This window comes from Rhamphochromis sp. 'chilingali' (genome assembly GCF_963969265.1).
Source record: "Rhamphochromis sp. 'chilingali' genome assembly, chromosome: 7".
Classification (NCBI taxonomy): domain Eukaryota; kingdom Metazoa; phylum Chordata; class Actinopteri; order Cichliformes; family Cichlidae; genus Rhamphochromis; species Rhamphochromis sp. 'chilingali'.
Genome location: NC_137934.1, coordinates 11,575,211 through 11,600,309, shown reverse-complemented (window position 1 = coordinate 11,600,309; position 25,099 = coordinate 11,575,211). Strand labels below are relative to the sequence as shown.

Genomic DNA, 25,099 nt, shown 5'->3' with positions numbered 1-25,099 from the left:
ATTGAAAACACTACCTAGGCTGCCTTTGTGCTTTCATTTATGTTATAATGTGTTACTGTATATACTGCTGTGTTACTACAACTGCACTATAACGCTGCTGCTCCTCCTGGCACCTTGTGGCAATAGATTCACACCTTATTTGCACTAATAAAGGCTGCTGCCTGCCAGCTGCAATCTACGGAGCCCCGCAAGGGACATGGGAGAAAAAAAAATTAAGATGGACTTTTGTGAGATCTCGCAAAACAAACTCGGGATCTCGCAAAACTTTTCCAAGACCTGCTGGTCTCGAAGCCGACCCGGAGGTCGAGGCACGATGTGCCAGGAGAGCGGTGTTCCTCCCGGCTGTAGTAGGTCTTGACCTTCCGTTAGCTTCGAGATGGTGGGTGTCAGATCTCCGAAAACGTCGGAGCACTTTTGCAAATATGTGATGTCTTGTAAACCAAGCAGATATTTGACGTTTACACAACTACATTCACGCCTCAAAATATCTTAAAAGTGACCCAGAAAGCGTAATATTACAACTAAGTAGCTGCCGCCATTGTTGGAATTCATCTCGCAAAAGTTTTGCGACCCGAGTTAGTTTTGCGAGATCTCGCAAAAGTTCATCGTAATTTTTTTTTCTCCCATGTCCCTTGCAGGGCTCCGTAGCAATCACTGATGAAAGTATTTATTTATTTTTATCAGTGATTGCAGTGAATGAGAAATATCATTATCAAAAATCCCCTTGAAATATTTTGATGCAATTTTGAGGCTATATTGCTGGAGAACTATTGCTCAAGACCACCTTAAAAATAACAGGAAAATAACAGTTTCAAAACACAAATTCAGACTGTCATACCTTAAACAAACTCTTTAATCAAATTGAGGAATTGTCAGAACTGGCAATAAAGCGCGAGGGTTATAAACTGTGTCATAAGATGGTCAAGCTGTAAACTCATTTTCTTAATACTATTTCTAACATTGTAGAAATTAAAATGTGAAGTGCAAAAGCATGCATATACATCAACATATCAACAGACCTTGCACACAGTTGTTTTTCAGTTTGAACGTGTGTAGCTGGGTATTTGCCAGCAATGCTACTCTCCATTTGCAGTGTTGGTATGATTTTTTTTTATGCAGAAGTGTAAAGTCAGAGCGTATGTCGTGCTGTGTTGTGGTCCGGAGGTTTGTGAGTTGATTGGAGTGGGGGTGTGCGCGAGTGTGTGTTTGTGCATTTGTGGGTTCTGCTGGGTGAGTGTAGCAACGCTATGTTTTCCTCCAGTCCCAGTGTGTGGCTGCAATGCAGAGTGACGCTCATTCCTCTGATCAGTACAAGGGCTCAGCATGGGAGAGGGGTGGGTTGAGTTTTCGAGGGGGGAGGGGGGCATGTTTAATATGGGGAGAGTTCTACTCCAGTCAGTACATCCACTGATCTGGGACACACATCTCTGTCTGCTAGTTTTCTAGTTGCCTCTGTGTCACTGTCTCTTTCTGTTCTTCCTGTCTTTCTCATCTGTGTGCTCTCAAAGTTCCAGTCCCACACTGGTTCTCATACATACACAAATGCATACACTTTGCTATTAACAATGCTACAAGTGCAGCTTTAGACGCAGAAAAAGCATTTGACAGAGTTAACTGGAAATTTCTATTTGCAACTTTACACAAATTTGGTTTTGGATCCTCTTTCATAAACTGGTTAAAAATATTATATAATTCCCCAACAGCTTGTGTTAGAACAAATGACCAGACATCCTCCAGCTTCTGTCTCTTGAGGGGCACCAGGCAGGGATGCCCACTCTCCCCTTCACTATTTGCAATTTTTATTGAACCACTAGCAGCAGCAATTAGACAGAATTCAGTAATTAAGGGCATAAAATGCAAGAACGTGGAACATAAAATCAGCCTTTATGCGGATGATGTGTTACTCTTTCTCCAAAATTCACAAACCAATATCTCTGGGGTGATTGAATTGATAAACTCTTTTGCAAGAATATCAGATTACTCAATTAACTGGTCAAAATCTACAGTCCTACCGATTAATTGCTCCTTCCATAATTCCTCTTCTACACCACTGCAATCGGGAAATATAAAATATTTAGGTATTAATGTTTCTCCCAAGCTTGCAGATCTAACTAAATTAAACCATATCCCACTTTTAAAGAAGGTAGAAGATGATCTGGCTAGATGGAAATGTCTACCCATATCACTCATGGGAAGGGTTGCCGCTTACCAAAAATAAATTATTTATTCTCAATGATCCCAACTAAACCGCCACAAGATTGGTTCAGATCTCTAGATTCATGTATGTCCAAATTCCTTTGGAAAAATAAACCCCCACGTATAAGCTTAAAAACACTACAAAAGACCAAGGATAAAGGAGGACTAGAACTGCCTAACTTTCAGCACTACTTCTTAGCCAACAGGCTTCAGTTTATCTCAGGATGGCTAAAACACACCCTCTTAGATGAACCTTGGCTAGATGTAGAACAAGCACTCTGCAATAATCTAGAGATCTCAGACCTACCATTTATCAGCTCAAACATCCAACGACATGAATGCTTTAAAAGCATCAACATCAGCTCTTCTCTGACAGCATGGTGGGAGTTTCTAAAATTGACAGCGTCTTCATTAATCCCATGCAAACGTACACCTATCTGGAACAACCCTGACATATTACAAAACAATAATATGATAAACTTTTCAGATTGGAGTGATAAAGGAATCAAATATTTAGAACATATACTAGAAGGAACAGAATTTATTTCATTTGACGGACTAGTTACACAATATGGGATCAACAAGAAAAGATTTTTAGAATATCAACAAATTAAATCCATAGTAAAAAAGAAATTTAAACCGGGTCAAGTTGAACTACAAACACCACCAAGTGTGGTTCAATTTCTTACTCTTAAACCCCCCAAATTACTATCCAAAATATACAGAATGCTTTCTAAAACAGATGAATCAATATCACTTCCTATTGCAAAATGGGAAGCGGATTTATCAGTTAACTTAGACCTAAACTTCTGGTCTCAGATTTGCTTAAAAACCTTTCATCTAATTAGAAATCCCAGTCTTCAATTAATTCAATACAAAATATTACATAGAGTGCACTATACAGGTCATCGGATGTTCAAGATGGGCTTTACGTCTACCAACAACTGCTCACACTGCCAAAACAATTCACCGGACAATTATATCCACGCTCTTTGGTTCTGTCCACCAGTTCAGAAGTTTTGGCGCGAGATATGTGAAGACTTATCGAAGTGTCTGAAATGTAACATTCCAACTTCCCCCTTAGTGTGTTTGTTGGGCAGCTTAGATAATGTCACTTCAGAAAAGAATATCGCCCATATGGTTTTCACTGCCCTATGCATAGCCAAGAAAACAGTCCTCATGAACTGGAAAAATAAAAATAATCTTAATTCTAACCAATATAGAAATTATCTATTAGATTACATTAGTCTTGATACAGCCTCTGCCACCACATCAGATCAATTGCTCTGGGCTCCTTTGATCAGCTCCATCACCTAGTGGGGGTGGGGGGTCATAGTTTGGTCCCGCCTTCACTGTTGTGATTGGTGTGGGGGTAGGGACAGGCTTAGGGCGTCGGGGGGTTCCCCGGAGGCATCTTCCTTGGGGGGCTCAACCCGGGGTAGCGGTCATGTCCGGTTAGGGGCTCTGTTGGCTCTCCGGTGACTGTTTCCTCGCGGCTGCGTGCAGTGGGGCTAGGGGAGGGTCTGTGCTGACGGACGTGGGTTACTGACCTGGTAGCCTGGCTGGCCCTGGGTGGGTCCGGGATGGGCGTGAGGTTCTGGGGGCGCTCCGTCTCTGGGCTGGGACCCGGACCGGGCCTCGGGGGCTTGGGTCCTGGTTGGTGTGTTGCCGGGGTTGTGGGCGGGTGGGTGCATGGGGGCCCAGCCCTGGAGCAGGGTGCCGCCGGTGCGTCGAGCCACCTGGGGGGCTCTTCAACTGGTGGGGGAGATTGTCACATCTTGCAGGAGCTTTCCTCTCCTCAGGAGCTCCCTCTGCAGGAGGGGGAGATACAGGAGAGGTGGAGGAAGATCTCAGCCTGGGTGTTTATTGTCTTATGTAGTCTGGAAGATGAGTGGATGGTGGGGTGGGTGCAGTTTTCTCTGTGGTGGGGTTGGGTGGACTGTCCCGGGCTCTGTGGGGCCGGGCGGCGCTGCTGCACTGGGCCCGGTCTGGATGGGCCTGGGCCCCCTTTCCCTGGCGGGTCGCGGAGTATGGGGGTGCCTACTGGGGTCAGCGGGGGAGCTGGCCCCAGGGAGGGGTCACTTGCCCCTCCCTTCCTTCCCTCCCCATCTCCAGCTGCCTCCCTCTTCCCGCTCCACCACAACCACCCACACATGCAGGGCCTTGGAGTAGGGGTATGTCACCAGGGTGCAGAGGAGGCTACCCCCCCCCTCTGTCCCCTTCTGGCTGCCTCTGCCTCAATTTTATCCCACAACTTAGACATTCACATTACTCACACTCTCATTACACATACATATAGGATCTTGGGGGTGGGCACGATACACGGAGTCCAAAGTACCATCAGGGTGTACACCCCACCCCTGGCATCGTTGCCCACCTCTCAATTTTAAATACACGTAGACATTGAGGGCTAGCAGGAGGGACCATGCGCTTACCTGCTGCTCTCTGGCAGGTAGCTCCATGCCCTCCTGGGTTTTAAATGCACCTTAGAACACACATGCATCAACATTACAATGAGCGGGTGGAGGGAGGTTTGGAGTCTTCTCTCACCCCCGTTCTCTGCGACCTGCTGGAGCAGGGGGGCTAGGAGGAGGAGTTGGCCGTCCGACTGCGGTCTGGAGTGTGGAGCCTTCCTGCTGCTGCGGAGTCGGGGCGGTCTGCCTCCCCCCACCGCAGGGAAAAGGGAAACACCACCTGGGTCTGGGTGCAGTTCCCCCCTCCAGGGGCGGGGGCACCTAGACCCGGTTTGTAGAGTACGCTTGGGGAGTGTGATCGTGTGTACAGCGTCTCTTTATGTCTGTCTCCACGTTGGTTGAGTGTGGAGTAAGTGCATATGAGAGCATGAGGGTGGGAATGGATGTTTGTATCTGTGTGTGCCTGTATGTCTGTGTCTATATGTCAGGTTGGGTGTCAGGCGCCACCTCTCTGGGGACATCTCAGGCCCTCCAAGGTTTGGAGGCCTATCTCCCCCTACCACCACTTCCCCTGCCAGTGGCGGACCCCCTCAGACATCGGTGCGTTGGTGGTTCTTTGTGTCCGGGGATGGGCGTCCAGGTACACACCGGCTCACTCCTTGGCGGCCGCTTATCGGGGCCTGGAGCCTGGGGCTCGCTCGGGCCACTTCGGAGGTGGGGTGCCCCCAGCCTCTCGGCCTGGGGCTCGGTCACTCAGGCGCAGCTGGCTGCCGGCGGAGCTCACGGGCGCGTCACTGCAACTCCCCCTGGCTTCTGCTCCGCGGCTGCTGAGTGAGCCCTCATCTGGGACTCTCCTCAGCTCTTTCCGGGACAGTGGCGCAGCTGCCCCTCTGTTGGTCTTCCTTGGTCTCTTGTGTTCTGGGGGCCTCTGGATGTCTGGAGTTTTGATCTCCTCCACACCTGCTTCAAGCCCTGGAGGACGGGGCTGTGGCCCCCCCACACCCTCTAGCAGATTATTACATGAAGGAACCTTTTAAAAAAAACAAAAAACAAGCGCGTCCATGCTCACAGGTGTACACACGGGTGATCACACCCACAAACTACACCCTTTTTGGCTCCTACCTCAAAGCACACTGTGTTCTGTTGATCTTATGTGCTGCACAATAATGTTTAACATTTAGTATTTACTGTCATATTCCCATATATCATTGTGATGTTGTTTATTCTATTACTCTTGTTCTCTTCTGCTTGCTTTCTTTTTTCTTTCTCAGCAGGTGATCCAGGTGATTGATATATGCATTTTTTTTTTCTCTGCCCGTTCTGTTGGTTTTTGTCTTTTGCCCTTCTCCCCCGTCCCTCTTCTCAGCTGTTTCTCTTTCCCTCTTTCTTTCTCCCCTTCTTTCCCCCAGTCAAGTCTGTCCCGTATTCAGTAAGTGAAAATAAAATAAACAATAAAAGGTGAATCAAATGGACCATTACGGCAAGGCTGGGATGGTCAGTTTGGTAAAGTAAATCCGTTGGGCATCTTTCTTTGCCTTTAGACAACAATTCTGAGGGCAAAAGAGCCAAACGGGACAGGCCAAAAAAAAAAAAAAAAAAACCAAAAAAAAAAAAAAACAAGTGCAGCTGTGCGCAACCACTACTTCTGTAGTAGTGCCCTTTTTCACTGCGCTACTACAGTACAGTACATCACATCTCACACCCAATCCAAACCACCTTGACCATTAGCACTAACAGCCTCCCATAGATCTGTGCAGTCAGATTGAGTGGACAGGCAAGAGTGGATGTATAGCCTGATGCTGTGCTTGTAGGGGCCTTAGCCTGTAACACCATCCTTGCTATGCCCAGCCTTGCCAGCTGATATAAATCAACAATACACACCAATATTACATGAAAAAAGGGGACACAAGTGGACTGAGCAATGGCTAACACCGCTACCACTTAAGCCAAAGCCACAAAAGGATGATGATTATTTCCATTTTTAGCAATAGTGACTTAAAATCATCTGTCCATTCTGAAATTATCCCATCATCTCTACATTTTAGGCAAGTGAACAAACTACTTGTCTTTAATCATTGTCATCACTGCCCGTTCCTTTGATAAATGTATGTATTGTCATTCATCCATCCCCCTCCCCCTTTGATCCTGTGAAAAATTATCCGAACAATCTGGAAACATTGTTTTCTCTAGAATATAATGAATTATCTATAATTACTCCCCATGTTACTCACTCATAATCTCCTAATCCCATTTGATTTAGTGTTTTTCTGTCAGTTATTATTTTTGAGCATTTTTACTCTTTGAGAAGTTAAGCTGTTTACCAAAGGCTTTGACAGTTTCTTCATTTCCAAGTCATTTCTTCAACATAAATGCCCCCTGTCACGCTATAAATAGTAGAAGATTATTCTGTTGAGGCTTGCTTTTTGTTGTCTCCGTAAATTGTCATCTCTAGCCAGGCCTCTCCGTTACACAGTTGTCGGCAAAGCAAAGTGGCTCCTGTCATATCCATGATGGTTTCGCTTAACATTGTTGTCCCTGAAATTAGCTTTACATCATCCAATGATAAGATGTGTTTTTGTTACTTTTATTTTTTATTTATTTATTTTTTGTTATCTATTTCATGAGTAAAAGTGACACTTTTACTTATATGTTAACTAATTGGGCAGCATGATGGTGTAGTGGTCACTGTTTCGTCACAGCAGAAAGGTCCTGGTTTCTGATCCAAGCTGGGGCCTCCCCACTCTTGCATAGGTTCTCTCTCAGTGCTCCAGCTTCCTCCTTTAGTCCAAAAGTATGTTGAGAGGTAACTGGTGGTTCTAAACTAGTTATAGGTGTCAAAGTTGGCCTGAAGGGCATAAGTGGAAAAAAGGTGGATAAATTTTGTTTTACATCAACTTGCAAAACCCAGATGTTCAAAGATAGTGTGTTAAGTTATCATACTATTTCTTACTTATCATACTATCTTGGAACATTTGGGTTTTGCAAGTTGACGTGAAATAAAACTTCATACCAGCAGGGCATATGTGCAGGGTAGATGCTGATGCTTGGTCAAAACACTGGTGCAACGCTACTTCCTGTCTGTGGGTTGTTTGAGGTTTGAGAAAAATTTCAGACTGCCACACTGTGTGCATGAAAGGCAGGTAAAAACTCTTTTTTTTGTTTTGTTTTTTTGTTTGCCTGCATATTTGTGATGTGTAGCCATGACAAGGATGCACACATATCTCCTCACTGCTTCTCTGATTTCTCAATCCTCTTTCATCTCCTCTTCTCATTCAACAGTTTCCCTGAAAGCAAGATACCACAATTAGGTTGTGAAAATGCATGAATGTAATGTAAATGACAGTTTCAGTATGTCTTGCCTTTTACGTTGTTGTTTTATAGTAATCATGTGATTTCTTCTCTGACTGGTTCCTGACAGCTTTTAAAGGCAAAGCAAAGTGAGACAATGGAAACATACCAATTGTTTTTTCTAAATGCTGAGCTCAAACTCTGTTTTTGAGTTACAGAGCTGGAGATAATGCACACAAACACAGGCGCACACATGCAGTGTTGTTTTTTGCCCACAGCTTTAGCGATACTGGAAGTGTGTTCTGGAGAAAGAGTGTTGATCATGAATTCTTTAACAGGTTTTGATGTCTACGGAGCTGCAAACACATGATTGTGTGCAACAGTGTGTGTGCTACTTTACTCATATTTGTAGTGTAATTCTACATGGCAGATAGCCCAGAGCAGCCAGACACACAATTAGGTCACATAACTTCAAGTCTCCTTTACCTTTTCTCATCCTATCTGCTTTATTTGCTTGCTTATCTGTAGATGTAACACATTTGAATTAGCAATGCAAGCATAACAGTTGAGAAGTTATTGGTGTCATGGAGTAAATTACTTCTCATTCTTTTAACCACCTGTTGTACCTAGGTTTAAAATGAGCATGCATACTGAGGCAGTAAGGGAAAAGTCGGACAATAATGGCACATAACTAGAGCAAGATAAACTATGTTGTGTGTGAGTGCGCACACTCAGAACTAAAGCAGGCTTTAATTAATGGACCTTGATCATCAGCAGGCATTCACAAACGGCATCTAAACAAGGTTGCCCCACCCGTCAGTGAGTGTAATTGCATTTCAGCAATAGATTTGTGAGGTATACACTGTTATATCGGGGTACTGCTGATGAAGATTCCCCCCCATTTTTTGTTTGTTATTTGTAAAGCTCTCAATTTATTTTTAAATGGAAACTATGGAGTCTTTTTTCACTGTTTCTTTTTTTTTGGGGGGGGGGGGGGATGTCATTTGTGAGTGAATGCCGTATTTTTTATTCATGATGGATTTGAAGGTGATATAAAAGCATCTACCCCTTATTTTTCCACTATGTTTCACGCTCTTTCACTTCCCATTTAGTCTCCTTTCAACTTGCCACCTTCGATTCTGTCTATTTATATATAACATATAACTATAGATTATAGATTGTAAAGACCTGGAAATGTCAGAACTTTTTAGTGGAACCGTTTTAGCACAGTTGTCTTGCAGAAAAATATAAATGAATAAAGAAATCCTCCAATTATTTTTTATTTTGTTCAAACTGCCTTATGTGTGTGTTTTTGTTAAAAAAAAATTTTAATTTAATTTTTACATTGTTTATAGTGTTTTGTGCAGTGTTGGTCACTCTACGTCTGTTATGTCTGTCTCTGAATTCCAATCTACTGCATGCTTTTTATCCATGTTCCTGTCTTGGCCGCTTATTTCTCTGTCCCATCTTATGTCTTTATCATACCTATGGTAATGATTGCTCTTTGCACACTCATCTGAAGCCATGCCACCTCTCTATATCAGTTTTTATCATTTTCATCACCCTCTCTGGTCCTCTTATCATGAGCTGAGAGGTTCTGCTCTTCTCCCTCTGCCTGCCAGGAGATAGAGGGGAGATTGGTGAGATTGCAGTGAGGTTGCATTTTACACCGCCGTGACTTATGATTGCTTGAGTATAGACGTAAAATAAGTTCCATGGCAAGATAATGTTGGGTAACACTATCGTTTATGCATTCAAGTGTCCATAATGATCTTGAAGGTTAAGGCTTCCAAAAGAATTCGGATTTTTAAAGTCTGCAAATTTATAATAGCAATGTGGAAAATGTGTTGTTAGTAGTTAGAACAAGTGCAGATGATATTGAAACTTTTATCTTTATTTTAAAAACTTTGCAATGAGCAGAACTGTGCTGTTGCTCTGCAAACCTGCCTTTCTTCCGTCAAAAGATGTGCATGAAGTGTGACAGACAAGCCCTCGCATTTTACTTCAACTTCACTATGAGTGACACGTCAAGAGTTTTTCGTGTCTTCACACGACACGCTCACACAGCAGTGCACAGATTGCTATAAATTGAATATGATAAGAGAAGATGACGTTTCTTGTGCTGCTTTTTTAGGTGTTGCTTTATCATACTCATCTCTTTAGTGCTCTTGGTATATGCTAGAAAAATACAACCCTATATTTTTAAACAATCCTGGCAGATTTGATTCAATAACGTGGAGTTTATTTAAGCTACTTTTGGCTGTCCCCTTATTCACAGGGGGTGCCTCAGCAGGTAGCTCAGCATGTTTTATTTAGCAGATTTTGACACTGAATGTCTTTACTGACACAACCCCAGAGATTGTGTCTCCTCATGGGATCAAACCACTATGCTATGAAGCCAATATTGTGGAGTTTAATACGTGGTAATTTTAGCTACATGACGTTGTTATTGTATTTATCACTAGTCATAATACCCAGCTTACCACTGGCATTGGGTGTACAGAACTTACATAGGGGACCCCCATGTTTCCAGGAAGTGCTGTATTTTCTTTTTGATAATCTGTGCAGGTGTGTGTCTTAATGTGTGCTGAGTGCTTTGACACTACAGCTATAAAAGCTCTACCTACTCCATCGTGCATCCGTTTCATTGTCGTTTGATTTCATGTAGTGTGTGTGTGTGTTTGTTATGGCTGCATGTGCAATGCTGAGTGTGCAAATGACCTGAGGACCACAGGGAAGCTTATTTCTGCAACCGCTTGCATTTTTTCCCTAATTGTACCTTTTTCGGCCTTTTGTGTGTGAAAGCACGTGTGTGTATGTAGGTGCTTTAAAGAGGGAGAGATGGTCCTTTACTCTCTGCTAGCAGTGTCAGCAGGTGAGCTGCCCTATTGGGAGAAAAGAGAGAAATCGCCAAAGCATGCAAATTGCTACTCCAAGGGGAGAATCAATTAGGTGCATGGCGAGTGGAGCAGAAAAGCAAGGAGGGGTGGAAAGGGGCAGGGTTGCATGCAGAGAGATGGTGCAGAGCCATTGTGATCACCTCCTCTGAGACGATGCTTTACTTCTCTTCTCTGCGCCCCCCCCAAATGATCCTGTTCGCCCGAGCGGTGTCTACATGCCAGCTTTTTAGAATGGTGCAGTACCTCAGCCTCATTTCTTTTTTTTCTGTTCAGCCCATTTCTTATAAATTGCTCTGGAGTCTCAGATGTATGGCCTCTTCACCTGTTTTACTCATTAAGATGTTCTGGCCTATCTGTGCCAGATAAAATTAGAACATAATAACTATCAACACAATGTGACAGTTGCCGTGTTTCATTAGGTTTTTGTCTCTTTTCTCTTTAGGTACAAGATGTCTCCCATCTGAAGAGAGGCTTCATCCTGATAGGCCAACGGTACTGGATTGTGCCTCTGTCCCTCTCCTCACCAGTCCCACCCTCAGTGCAGCCATGACGTCCTTCACTAGGATACGGACCTATTTCTTACTATGCTGCTTCCTATCTAGTCTGGTGCTTCCTGTGACATCACAAACAGTGGTGCAAGCTCCACAGACTCATACTGCTGGCTCCCAAGTGATCACAGCGTTACTTCAGGAGGAGGAGTATGCATCATTTCATGCAGAGAATCCTGAGTGGACATTTAATCACCTGGCTGTGGACTATCGTAATGGCAATGTTTATTTGGGAGCTGTCAATCGCATATACAAACTGTCCCCAAACTTAGAGGTCCAAAAATCCCATGAGACTGGCCCAGATGAAGACAATCGCAAGTGCTATCCACCACGAATTGTCCAACCCTGCAGTGAGCCACTGACACTCACTAACAATGTCAACAAGATGCTTTTGATGGACTATCGGGAGAACCGGCTGCTGGCTTGTGGCAGTCTCTACCAGGGCATTTGTAAAATCCTTCGTCTGGATGACCTATTTAAACTAGGAGAGCCCTTCCACAAGAAGGAACACTACCTCTCTGGTGTTAATGAGAGTGGTTCTGTGTTTGGTGTCATTGTTTCTTATGGCAACGCCTCTCCAGACATGCTGTTTGTAGCCACAGCAGTGGATGGCAAGCCAGAATACTTCCCTACCATCTCTAGCCGTAAGTTGGCCAGAAACTCAGAGGAGGACGGCATGTTTGCATATGTCTTCCACGATGAGTTTGTGGCCTCTATGATTAAAATCCCTTCAGATACCTTCACTGTCATTCCAGACTTTGACATATACTATATTTATGGCTTTGCCAGTGGGAACTTTGTTTACTTTCTGACACTGCAGCCTGAAATGGGAGGTGGGCCGACCACTGGATCGTCCTCTGCTGGTCGAGAACAGGTCTACACTTCTAAGATAGTCCGCCTCTGCAAGGCAGACACTGCATTCAACTCCTATGTGGAGGTGCCTATTGGATGCATTAGCGACAACGTGGAGTACCGATTACTTGAGGCAGCCTACCTGTCAAAAGCTGGTGCTATCCTGGCACGCTCGCTAGATGTGGCACCAGATGATGATGTCTTGTTCGCCATATTCTCAAAGGGCCAGAAGAGACGTCCACGCCAGGCCTCCCAGGATTCTGCATTGTGTGTTTTCTCTCTGCGCAAGATCAATGAGAAAATCAAGGAAAGGCTACAGTCCTGCTACAAGGGAGAGGGCACCCTGGACCTTGCTTGGCTGAAAGTCAAAGATATTCCCTGCAGCAGTGCGGTAGGCATCACTTTAGCACACACTGACTTTTGTCGGTGCACCAATTTAATGACAGTACAAGGGCAGTGAGATGCTGATAGAGAAAACAAGGCTGTAACAGTAGATTCTAATTATTCCACCCATACTGTACCCACACAAGTACAAACTGCTTTATATGCTGCATTTTGTTCTATGGTATCCGGTGCTAAAATCTAGTCCAGGACATTAGCTTTCACACATTTCAGTCTTAGTAAAAAGACATAAAAGTGTTTGAAGTAAAGCAAACCACTGATCATTTCTCGTTTTCATTACTTTCCTGTCGAAGAGCCTTACAGCCTTACCTTTAAGGAAAGTGAATTTTGAAGTTTTTATCCTGTGTTAGTATAATGAGATTGGGTGCACTGTGGGAGGGCTTCACAAAAACTGGTGTTCTTGGGTGGGTTCACGCTCCATCCCATTACGATGAGATGTTAACCATCCACTGCCTCTTTTAATCCGCTCGCCCTTTAAACAATGCAGCTGAATGCTCAGCCAAATTACCATAATTCCATTCTCCATAACAGCATTATAAATTCAGTGATTCAGTTCATTTGATTTCTCACTTTGTGCACATAAAAAACAAGGTTAAATTGGCTGTTACATGTTTAGACCACCTTCACAAGCAGCCAACGCTGTTTCATGTGTTTTTCTTGATCTCATATTGCTCTGTTAATAACAGCAGCGAACCTGAAGAAACAGAAAATTACCTTCACAAGAGTGATTCTGTAATCTTTTGCTACATGGCAAGCATTGCTAAATAAAACGTGCTCACTTTTTATCTTTTTTACATAACTATTTCTTAACTCGATTTCACCTAAGGCAGCGGTCCCCAACCCCCGGGCCTCGGACCGGTACCGGTGCAGTTAAAAGTTACTCCATTTCTAGTAACTTTTAACTGCACTTAATGTTGTCACTTAATACAAATACATGCAACTGGTCTTTGTGCATGACAGCTTTAAAATAAGAAATCAAAAAGCTATGAGACATATAATACTGATACAAATTGAAAAGCATCCCAGATTTAAATCTTGCCAATTTTCCCTTCAAGGCCATTTCAGCTGTTTTTCTTTCTTTTTCTTTTTGGATTGCTTTAAAACATCTGCAATTCCAATGTGATCTCAAACCTGAAAAGATTAACTTTGAGAATCTGACCAGAGGTTCATGCCAAAAATCATGGTGATGATGAGAACTGAGCAGTTTAAAAAACCAGTTTAACCCGGAAGTGTGAACAGTGTTTAAGCCCAAAAGTAGTGTATTAGGTCAGCTGCACTACCAGGGTTATACTTAACATGTTTTCCATCATTCATATGAGTATCCACCAAGGCCAGACCATCAACATGAAGTTCTGCTGTAACCTCCTGAGATACCCGAGGGAGAACATTCAGCAGAAACATCCTGATTGCGCTAACAGCATGCTAGAGGATTATTACAGCGGTCCCCAACCCCCGGGCCTTGGACCGGTACCGGTCCGTGAGTCGTTTGGTAGCGGGCCGCGAGAGTTGAGGCTCAGGTGTGAAATGTATGGTTTTCAGGGTTTTTATCGTTTTTCAGCGTTATTTTGTTATCATTTTTATCGTTAACTCTGTTTTCCTGGGTCTTTTCATGTGTGTTATGAATAAATCTTCTTTTTTTCGGTACCGGTACTAGTTTTATTTTGTTGTATTTATCCGCGACACCTTAAAGGCCGGTCCGTGAAAATATTGTCGAGCATAAACCGGTCCGTGGCGCAAAAAAGGTTGGAGACCGCTGATCTAAGGAACATAAACTTCCTCTTGCTGTCCACAACATATAGTTCTGACCTCAGTTGGGCACTGTGAGACATTATGAAGTTGACCCTCTCTTGTGTTTGGCTCTGGAATCACAGTGTTTATCTATTAATCCCTCTGTGGCACAGCACACGTGCCAGGGCACCTTTGTCTGCTGCTTGAGGGCCTGATAAATCATGCCTAGGGTGGAGCTGTCAGCAGGGAAAGGAAGTGTGAGGGAGCACACAGGGGTTAGCGCTGAGAAATGATGCCATTTCAGCATGCGCCACCGCCAGCGCATAAATTAGACCCTGCTGAACAAGTGACGGTGGACTCTGCAGGAGATAGATGAGCTGTGACACACACACACATACACACACATGTGCAGCCACACTTGTGAGTACGGCTACTGGAGAGATGGAAATGGAGGCTTTTAACGGCAGAAAGATTTTCTAATAAAGTAATGGCAATGCTTACATTCTTATGTGATATGCTTGCTGATAGATTTAGAAAAATCTAAATGAGCTGGACTAGAGCTGAAGTGAAAGACTTAAATAATCCTACTAAAATGTGTATACACACAATATGCAAATGAGTCACAGAGTTATAAAGATTATGTGTTAAAATCTAAAACTAAAGACTTGTAAACAAACTTAACTTTCACCTTTGCCTGTGATTGATGATATTCTTTGTAATATCCCGTGGCTCATTTTCATGAATTTTTGCTTATTAATTCCAGATTAGGTCCTTTCTGTGTTAAATGATGCATGATAGCGAGGGAAATCGGATATCTTCAGATACATAGTTGAAAATTTTTTGTTCATTGGTGCAGTCCTTGGGTGTACAATAGTGACTCAGGCTCATAGTATACTGCACACACAAATATTTATGTTATCCTTTTGGTTTACTTGGCTTGGATAATTTCACACTTTTTCTTTTTTTCCCTCCTGGATAAAATTTTATTGATTTAATAGATAAATTACTAATCATTTTTGGACCAACTATAGAATTCAGATTGTGACCGTCCACTTTAAGTACACCCAGTCAACTGACTGTGAATACAAATATCTTATGAGCCAATCACATGGCAGCATCTCATCACATTTAGTCATGTAGGCATGGTCGGGATGGCTTATAGAAGTTCGAATTGAGCTTCAGAACGGGGAAGAAAAATGATTTGCTTGACTTTTACTGTGGAAAAGGGAAAATATCCAGTGAGTGACACTTCTCTGTGTTTAAAAAAAAAACATGCCTTGTTGATGTCAGAGGTCAGATGAGAATGGCTGACTGTTTTGAGCCCTCAGGAAAGCAACAGTAACTGAAATGCAACCACGGTATGAACATCTCTGATTGCACAATGTGTTAACTGTTGCAGCATATCAGATAGGTTCTTTCAGCTGGAAACCATTGCCTGGTCTGATGAGTCTTGAGTTCTGCTACAACATGTGAATAGCAGGGCCAAAATTTGCCATGATAAACATGAAAGAATAGGTTTGGTTCAATTTGTGGAAACCATTTTTCGTGCTGACCTTTACGACCCTAGTGTAGCCATCTTCTGCTTCCATCAGGATAACATGCCACATCAAATCATCTCAAATTGGTTTGGTTATTTCACTGTACTCAAATTGCCTCCACAATCACCAGATCTCAATCAAGTAGAGCACCTTTGAGCTGTTGCAGAATAAAAGATTTGGATTAGAGATTAGAGATGTGCACCTGACAAATGGAGAACAACTGCGCGATGTTTACATCTGATGACCAAAATCCCCAAGGAAGGTTTCCAGCATCTATTTAATAAAGAATTAAGGCAGTTCTGAATGCCATCTGGTACTTGCAAGGTGTAACTAATGAAATAATTGGTGAGTTTTACGTGGACGGTTGTCCGGGTGTCTTTGTAGATACTGCTCATTCATAAAACCCTTTTAAAGGGCTCTATGAACGATTTTTAAAACATTCAGGGGCCACATCATGTAAACAGTTTCTTGAAATCTTGGAGTTTTCATTGACCTACAGGAAGTCATTTCCACTATTTTGTTGTTAGAAATATTTTCCGATCTTTTGGCTTTTTACATGGGGATATTGTTTAGTATAATTCGCCCTGGTCAGTGTCCTCTTGCAACAGGAAAAAGCAGCAGCTTTTGAGGTGGAGGGAACCCCCCCCCCCCCCCCCCCCCAATAATTCTGGTCCTTTAAAACAGCGGATCATTTCAATCAAGCCAATGGGAGCGAAAATGTCACTTCTTCCTTCAATTTTAGTAATTTTTTTCCCCCTGTGGTGGCCTGCATGTCACAATGTTGGTCATTACTGTTAGAGGGAACTTGGATGAGAAGGAGCCTTGTGGATACCCCTTTATCTTGCCCTCTTCATCATTCACCATTTTCCTCTTTCTCACACGTTATGTTCTCTGCTTCTTGCTTTTCGTATACTTTTTTTCCCTTTCAAACGCTGTCGTATTTCCAATATGATATGTTTTTCCTCCAATTAGGGAGAGGATGAGCAGCCCCGAGGCTCATTAGAGTAGTCTGGCTGTATGGACCAATGTGAACACATTGGCGCGCACGCACACACACTTTTGATATGGATGAAACGCGCTCTCAGCCAATGTGGATAAACCTAACCACTCTCTATGCCAGAAAAGATGCATCACAGGCATAGCCACAATGTCCACTCGATACTAGTGGCACTAATCAGATAGTAGCATCACATTGTAATCACAAATGTTAAATAAGTTTCGATTACATACATTTTCCTTTTAAGCATAGTCATTTAGAATCTATAAAAACAATAGAAATTTGATCAACCACTTTGATTTTACTTAAAGATATTTTACTTAAGTTTTGCTATTAAATTAATCGCAAAACTTATTTTTCCTATTATGGATGTTGCAGTTTTTAGTTTACATTTTATTCACCAATGCAGAAATGAGATTTCTATATTTTCTTCATTGGTTTGTAGCAACATATTAAATGTGAATAATGTGCCAAGGCACATTAACAGGATGCAAGGTGAGACTAGGGCTATATAAAATGCTTACTCCTTCCTCAGACCTTTGATTCCCTATGCCATTTTTAAGAGGCTTTATGTTGTAATGGGAAAGATGCAAAGAGGGAGACACGGAGGAGAAGAAAGGAATCTACAGAGAGGGTGAGAGAGCTTTAGAAACTGTGTGTGTGGCTGGGGTGGGGGGTGATTCCTCTCTACCCCAAATGGCCATGCTTGGCTGAGCCACATAATGCATGCTCAACAGTATAAGTCTGCAAAGGGTCTGCATCCATAGATCATAGTGAAATGGCATGCGACCTATAAAAAAAAGAAAAAAGCTTCCTGTTTCCATCACTGTGTCAGCAGAAAAAAACAGAACAACAAAACAGCGGGATTGCAGTAAATTCGCTCTCTGCTCTGTTCTCACTCATCCTTGACTTATTGCTCGCTTCACATGCCACTCTCCTTTTGCCTGTCCCCCAATACTTACCATGCTTGTTTTGTCTCAGTGTCTTGGAGTCTCTACCCCTATCTTCTTTATTTCCCCTTACAGTGCTTTCCACAAGCGCAGAGAGGAATACCATCCAAACACGGATGAGAAAAGCGCAAGGTCGTCTCTAACTTGCTGGCAGGCCACGGTCGTCCCCTTATCCCTTTTGCTAATGATCATTAATTACATGTCATTAACTAACATGCCACGGGCTATTCTTTCACATTTGTCATGTGCTATCGACTTCACATTCTGAATTCACTCCAATTAATTAGATTATTCTACTCGGCCGCCGCTGTTTCCTTTAGTCTTTTTCTTGATCTCCCTCACAGTCCCCCATCACGTGTGCTCATCGCTCCCCTGTTTCATCCTTCACTTGAAAGGAACTCTTGCAATATTGCAGTCTCCGTCTTCCCCCCATGCTCACTTTTCAGGTTATCGACTTTTCTCGCTTCGGTTTTATTCTGTGTTTGACCAACCTCTGAATGATGTTGTCTCCCGTGCTGGTCATCTTCATCCCTCCTCTGTCTGATTGCGGAGCTTAATCAGTTATTGGCTGCTGCTGCTGCTGCTGATGAGTCAGTCTAGGCCACATCCTCAGGAAGGGAAGGGCTAGTGGATTCATTAAGGACCTCCAGACTGCTCCCCCTCCTCCTTCCCCACTCCCCACTTCACCCCACTCCATCCACATATCCGCTATCCTGCTTGCTGGCTGTCTCGCTAATTAAATCTCCATACATGATACGACTTGCTAAAGGTCAGAATCCATCACAATATCATTATTCTGTGATTAAACAAGTGTCTCTTGCTTCTTCCACCATACACCATGCTGGATGGCCTCGACCTGAAAATGCTGACTGAATCGGGACCTTTCATTTCTTATACCCGCTGTTTTCATTGGCTAGTGTTTTAAAACTATTCTCTATGCTCCTTTTCCTCCCAATATTTTTATTTATATTCCCAAATATCAGCACTCAGCACTAATATTTGCTAAGATAAAATATGAGACTAGATACATAAAAATATGTATCACTGATGGAAATGCTTATCCTTCAATAGACAGCTTTCTTTATAAGCAGCCTGCTCTCCTGTCAAGATAAAGGAGCTTTAGATATTAACTCTATTAAACAACAAACAGCTATGCTATAATTGAGGCCACCACAGTGGAAACAGAAGGTTATGTAATGTTGGTCATGTGACACTTTCAGAGCTCCACTAAATAGTGAGACTTTGTCAAATAGAGGGACTGACTTTGATTAAAACCCTCACCAGGGCAGCAATCAATGGGAGAGGGAACCCAGCGCTCTCTTGCATACAATTGTCTCTAACATAACTGTCTAATGCCTTTTATTGGGAGCGTTCAGCACAAGTTTAACATATCCACAAGTGAAATCAGCAAATGTAGCTGTTGCACTTATTTGCAGCAGCTGTGACTAGTGGCTGTAGCTCGTACCTCATGAGCTGTCTGCTGCTGGTAATACATGCAGCATTTTTCAAAATCAGTTTTGAGTGAAAATAATCTCCCCATTAATCATTCCAGAAACAAAATGATTTTCCGCCAGTGCATAGTGAAAAGGAAAACACGGATTAGGGAGTTATCTGAAGCACCTATCTTATGATATTCAGTGATTTATTTATTTATTTTTTCTCTCCCCCACTTCTGCACCTTATTTCAGCTCCAATATTCTCCCACCTTTTCTCACTTCTGGCTCTGCTTTAGCGATGTCTCGGTTTCATTCCAAAAATTGTCACGCTGTTTCGTTAGCTTCTCATTTGATTGTTTTCCCTAACCAATATTTATTATCTGTTGTAACTGCTCAGCTAACAGTTGGCAGGTGCAAGCATCCACAAACATGAATTTACAAAATATCACCGGTTTATCAAAGCCTGCCTCCTCCTATTGAAACCTGCCAGCAGAACACACAAATAAATCAACTTTGTTTCAGGCAGACCCCAGCAAGCATGTGTTCCGCGTAATGTACGCATTTGCAACAGCGTATGTTTTAATATTAATGTATATTTATTCTCTCCCATCATTTTGCATTCAAGATTCTGTAACTGCAAGGATCTGTAAAGACTGATGTCATGTCAGCATAAACAACAAACATGAGTAAAACCATATCCATTACATTTAAGTGGCAAAATGCTCAGTTTTAAAGTTGGAAAATAGAGCATTTATTTAGCAATAAAAAAAACAACTTAAGAAAGACTTAAGATATTTAAAAAAACAAAAACAAAAACAAAAAAGCTCTCTGTGTGCAGTAAAAAAACAAATGCCCCTGTTTTTCTTGATCACTTAAAAAGTAACCTGTGCTTTGATTGGCAACTCTTTATTCATCCATGCTAAAGTGAAGTTTGCTCAGATTTGCTTAACTAGTAGTATAATGTTTACTAACCCAAGGCAAGCATATCTATTGCAGGTCTATTAAGATACACAGGTTCTATGGTAAAAGAATAGTCAGGCTAACTTCATGTGTTAAAATTAACTCTAGCAAAAATACACCCATAGAAAAGGAGGCAGGAGGTAAATTTTTAAAACCTGCATTCCCCTTTATGGCATAGATGGACTTACTTCTCATAAATATTGACACTAAAACAACTTATTTCTGGAAAACTGTCATCTGTAAACATTACAATCATTCTGTATATTGATTACATCATGATTCCACGTGAAAAATAAATGCAAAAATCTCACGATGATGATGATTTTGATGGAAAGGATAGGTTAGTGAGATTAGTGATTAACTCAAAATCAGTGGAGATGTCTATAATCAGGAGGTATAGATTACAGCTGTAGTACCTGTTGTGGAGCTGTTGTGGACATGATAAAATTTAAGTCTACTCACTGAAGTTACTGGTGCATGTCTGTTTTGATTTTGATGAAAATTTCATGAGTTGAAGCAGTTAAGAGTCTGATAAGAAAAGTTTAAATACTGGGTTGAAGTCCCAAAGAAATTGAGTTAGAGTCTCAAGTAGTTTGGTAGGGAATTGGTTATTGTGTTGGCTAGAGTCCAAATTTGGTCATAAGAGTGGACCTGAGCGGTCATTTTGTGAGTTGGAGTCTCCATTGACCACTAGGTTGCACCTGCCTCAGTTATACACTTGTTTCGGGTGTTGATTGTTGTTTCAAAGTATTATAAATTATTCTAGAACGGCAGTTCGAGTCTGCTATATGCTTAAACTTAATTGATTAAAGTGGTTGTTTTTCTTTTGGAGCTTTTAGTAGAATAGGCTGGTTCTAATGATTTTTTGTTAAAAAGGTGGACAGTTTGTGTACAGGAGGTCGATGATCAGATAGGAAAATAGAGCGAGCAACCGGACGTGAAAGCAGGGCTTAAAGAGTTTTAAAGGGATGAGTAACGTTGAAGAATATATATATAAATATAAGTCAATAAGTTAAGAACATAATTAGGATCAGGCTTTTGATTACAGAGTCCCAAAAAGGATAAGTTAGGGAGATGCAGGAAAAGGTGTTTTGTTTCCTTTGCAGAAGATCTCGGCGACCACAGGAGGGGCGAGGATCCTGGAGATCTCGAGGCCTGCTGAACCACCAGAGAGGGACCGAGAAAACCTAAGCTTACACATGGAGTGTTCTCGAATGGGAGCTGGTTGAGCCAGAGGACGGCTAGAGAGGGTCTGAGCGAGGACACAATGTATTGCGACCTCTGGTGTTCCAGAGGTCGAGAGAGGGAGTGTGGAGCAGGGAAATTATTTTACTGCTATTGTTAAATAATTGTCATCATTACCATTGCATTAATAATATAATCTGGAGTTTATATTGCATTCAGGGGTTGAACAGTGTGTCTTTCAGAAAGGCTAAAAGTAACAGGACAGGAAACAGGCTTGGAGAGTTTTGCAGAAGTGAAAGTTATTTTGAGCAGCAGGCTAAGACGAGGCTTTAACAATGTAACAGATAGCTTTAAGAAGGCCTTAAGATGTTATGCATACAGTTATTATGTTGACCTTGTATTTCAGGTGCAGTTATGACTATTTTATACACAATGCATATCTGTGCTTATTAAAGAGTTGGAGCTCGGTCAATTAATTGGGGGTTGGAAGCTTTGTTCGGCGCGATGTCCGGACAATCTATTGTGCAAGTGACTTGGAGCCATAGAAGGAATTGCAATACATGCTTACAAAACACTTATATCAGGTCATTTTATATTAAGGTTTTAGTAGAGGTTCTTGGTTAAAACATTTATTTAGTAGAAGACATACACATAGTCTCAGTGAGCCTCTGGTCTGGTAAAAGGTCAGAAGTGCAACAGGTGAATTGAGAAAGAGTATTTGAGGACGAGACACAGACAGTTAGTAGGTGAAGAGGTGACACAAAGAGCATGTGAGGTCAACATACACACACACATGAGTTAGATTTATTTAGAGGAGAGATTAGTCATGTCTCGGCAAGAAAGAGGAACAATTCACTTTAAGACAAGAACGGAAAGTACCAGCCATGAAAATAGAAGATGATCTTCTGGGTTAAAAGCCATTGTGGTGTTGATCTGATCTATGTATAAAATGTATCTGTGACGCATGAAGGGGCGTCAGTAAATCAAACCCTGATGCTATAAAATATCTGTTCATGCTTTGATTAAGTTGAAGCTCAACTGCTGTCGGCATACAGAGTTGTCTTCCCACACGTGTGTGTTCATTAAAATCATTGTTGGACCAAGAGCTTCTGGACCCAGGGTGGTTTGTACTCTCCCTCCTCAATTTTGAACCTTAACACTGTAAACAGAGCTGCTCTGTGCAATACCTGCAAAGTCTCTCAAAAACTGGTGGTCAAGTACTTCACACCTGGCACAGGAGGTATCAGCTGAAATTGGATTCCCTTCGACAGCTCATGCAGTCTGAAGAACATTACCTAATGTCAGCTTCTATGTGAAAGTAAAACTTTTTCTCGAGACACAAAACTGCGAGATTAAAGTTTGCTTAAGAATGTGAAAGAAAGCAAGAAGACTACAGGACCCATTGTTTGATCATATAAGACCTAGATAGCTTTTGTTTGACCCACATGTTGGACCTGAATCTGCCCCTGGGCTAACTGGCAGGGGAGCACTGTGTGATGACATAGTGATACGTGAGCTTTAAGGTGCTGATGACACCATGCCCATGGATATACCAAAACACTGGCTGACAAGATGACACTGCTGCTCTAGAAGCTTTGCAGAAAAGAAATATTGCAGCATAATAATGATCTAAAGCCCACTGCCAAAATCACACGAGATTCTAAAGGAGACCAAAGGGAAATATGACTCGTCCACGTGCTCTGTGCTGCATGACCTGAATTAAATAGAACAATTTTGGAGTATTTTGAAGGGAACGGTAGAGCAAACCAACCCAAAGCAAAGATGGGAAAAAAATCTAAAAAACTGAAGAATATATTTTAATATACTTTAATTTGTTCCTACTGTTCATTCTCTAACATCAAATGCAATCACTGTAAGGCAATACAATTTGGAATCATTTGACATATAAGTAATATTACACAGGGGTGTATTCACTCATGCACTGTACATATTTATTCATCTTCAGTCCTAATCATTGTTACTGGTTGTCAAGAAAGTCCCCAGGGTCCTATACAAAGAGGAAGATAAGCCTAATTGTGACAGCTCTTGTAGTCCATGTCGACACCTGTACATTCAGACTGAATTTTGATCACGATTCAGTCAGAGAACTGAAAAAAAAGCAGTCTCCTTTGGAATGCCCTGTAGATGCCTTAACAAAGCAGCAAAAAGCAATGAACCTCAGCCATCAGAAAGATTCACTCTGACTACACTGCACATTTATTTTTAAGAAGATGAATTCAGTTTTTGAGTTTATATTCCTGCTTTCCTTTGAATTGTTCTATCCATATATTTTCCTGTCTCTGCTAATGCATATTATTAGGTTTCTGGGTCACTACTTTTTACTTCCACGTGTTGAACTCTTGTTTGCTGTGCAATTCAATTCTCCCCTTTGGTGCTGAGTTCCTATTTCACTTATTATGCCTGAAACAAATATCAGAAAACAAAAAAGCTTGCATAAGGTTGGACAGTTTCCAAAACTGACAGATTTGTGGAGAGGGAAATAGAAAAATCATCTGTGGAAAGAAATGCAATATTTGGACTAAAGAATGAACAAGGAACCCTTAGGAGGGTACATAATGCTGGCACTATATATATATATATATATATATATATATATATATATATATATATATATATATATACACACACACACACACAATATAATATAGCAAAGTTTCATCAGATTGCGTTATGCACTTATTACATGCACCTTTACTTTATGGTGGTGGTGGTGTGTGTATGTCATGGTCACAAGTGCAATGGTCAGTAACTGGATAGACTGTGTCTCAGCACAGTGTGAAACACACTCACTCTTAGTCACACAAACAGTGTAGGCTCATCTGAGCTAACAGACTCGATTTCTGTGTATATAGATATACTTTACCTGGTGGTTTTGGTTCTGGTAGAAAATTATATTTTTCTTTTGGACATTAGCTTGCCCCTTGCCAATGCCTCTCCCTTTTTGAATCTGGACTTAGGAATGGGAATAGTGCACATTAGGCTACTCTAGTCATAAAGATGTTTTTTCTTTAACAGGATGAGAGTAATATTGAATGATGGCTATTTTGCCTAAGATACAAGTACCATCATCTTCCTGAACTACTGTGAGTTACAGTTAATGCTCCTACTGCAAAACATAAACAGAGATCTGAACAAGTCTGTTTTTAAATGAGATAAATGGTTACTAATGACCCAGTCAAAACAAAAAAAATCGTTAAAAACTTAAAACTAAGTTTTAGATTGTTTCCAATTGTGAACTGCAAGTTTTCATAAGGAATTGAAATTGAAGTGTAAGCTGTGAGTGTTCTGTGTTTTACTCTAAAACTCCTGTTGCTGCAGGATCTATACAGGAAAAAATGTTTCATTATAGAAAAATCAAATGTTGACATTTTATCTTGCAAAAAACAAAACAAAAAACCCAAACGTTGCAAACCCACTTAGTCATGACATAATTCCCTAATGCCACCAATCATCCTGGCAGGTTAGTCATTTAGCACAGTAGGGCAAAAGGAAAATACCAGATATCCAAGTGGCTAATTATGCAAAGAGCAACTCCTATGATACTTTATTTTCATTGGCTGTTTTGTGAGAGAATGGTCGCCATGTTATAATCAGGAGGTTTACAGTAAAATAAGCTAATCATAGTCAACAAATGTTCAGGGATAAAAATAGATTGATCGGTGAAGTAATTGAAAGTGCCAGAAG

At 41.8% G+C, this 25,099-nt stretch overlaps 1 protein-coding gene across 1 annotated transcript in view; it reads left to right on the top strand.

Annotated features, from left to right (window-relative positions):
• The window catches only part of plxna4 (plexin A4), a 259,476-nt gene that overhangs the window by 18,877 nt on the left and 215,500 nt on the right, over positions 1-25,099 (top strand). Inside the window, exon 2 of the mRNA XM_080885989.1 lies at positions 11,241-12,589. Within this exon, the coding sequence (XP_080742115.1) occupies positions 11,345-12,589 (1,245 nt within the window). The 5' untranslated portion in view covers positions 11,241-11,344. The remainder of the gene's footprint in view (positions 1-11,240; positions 12,590-25,099) is intronic.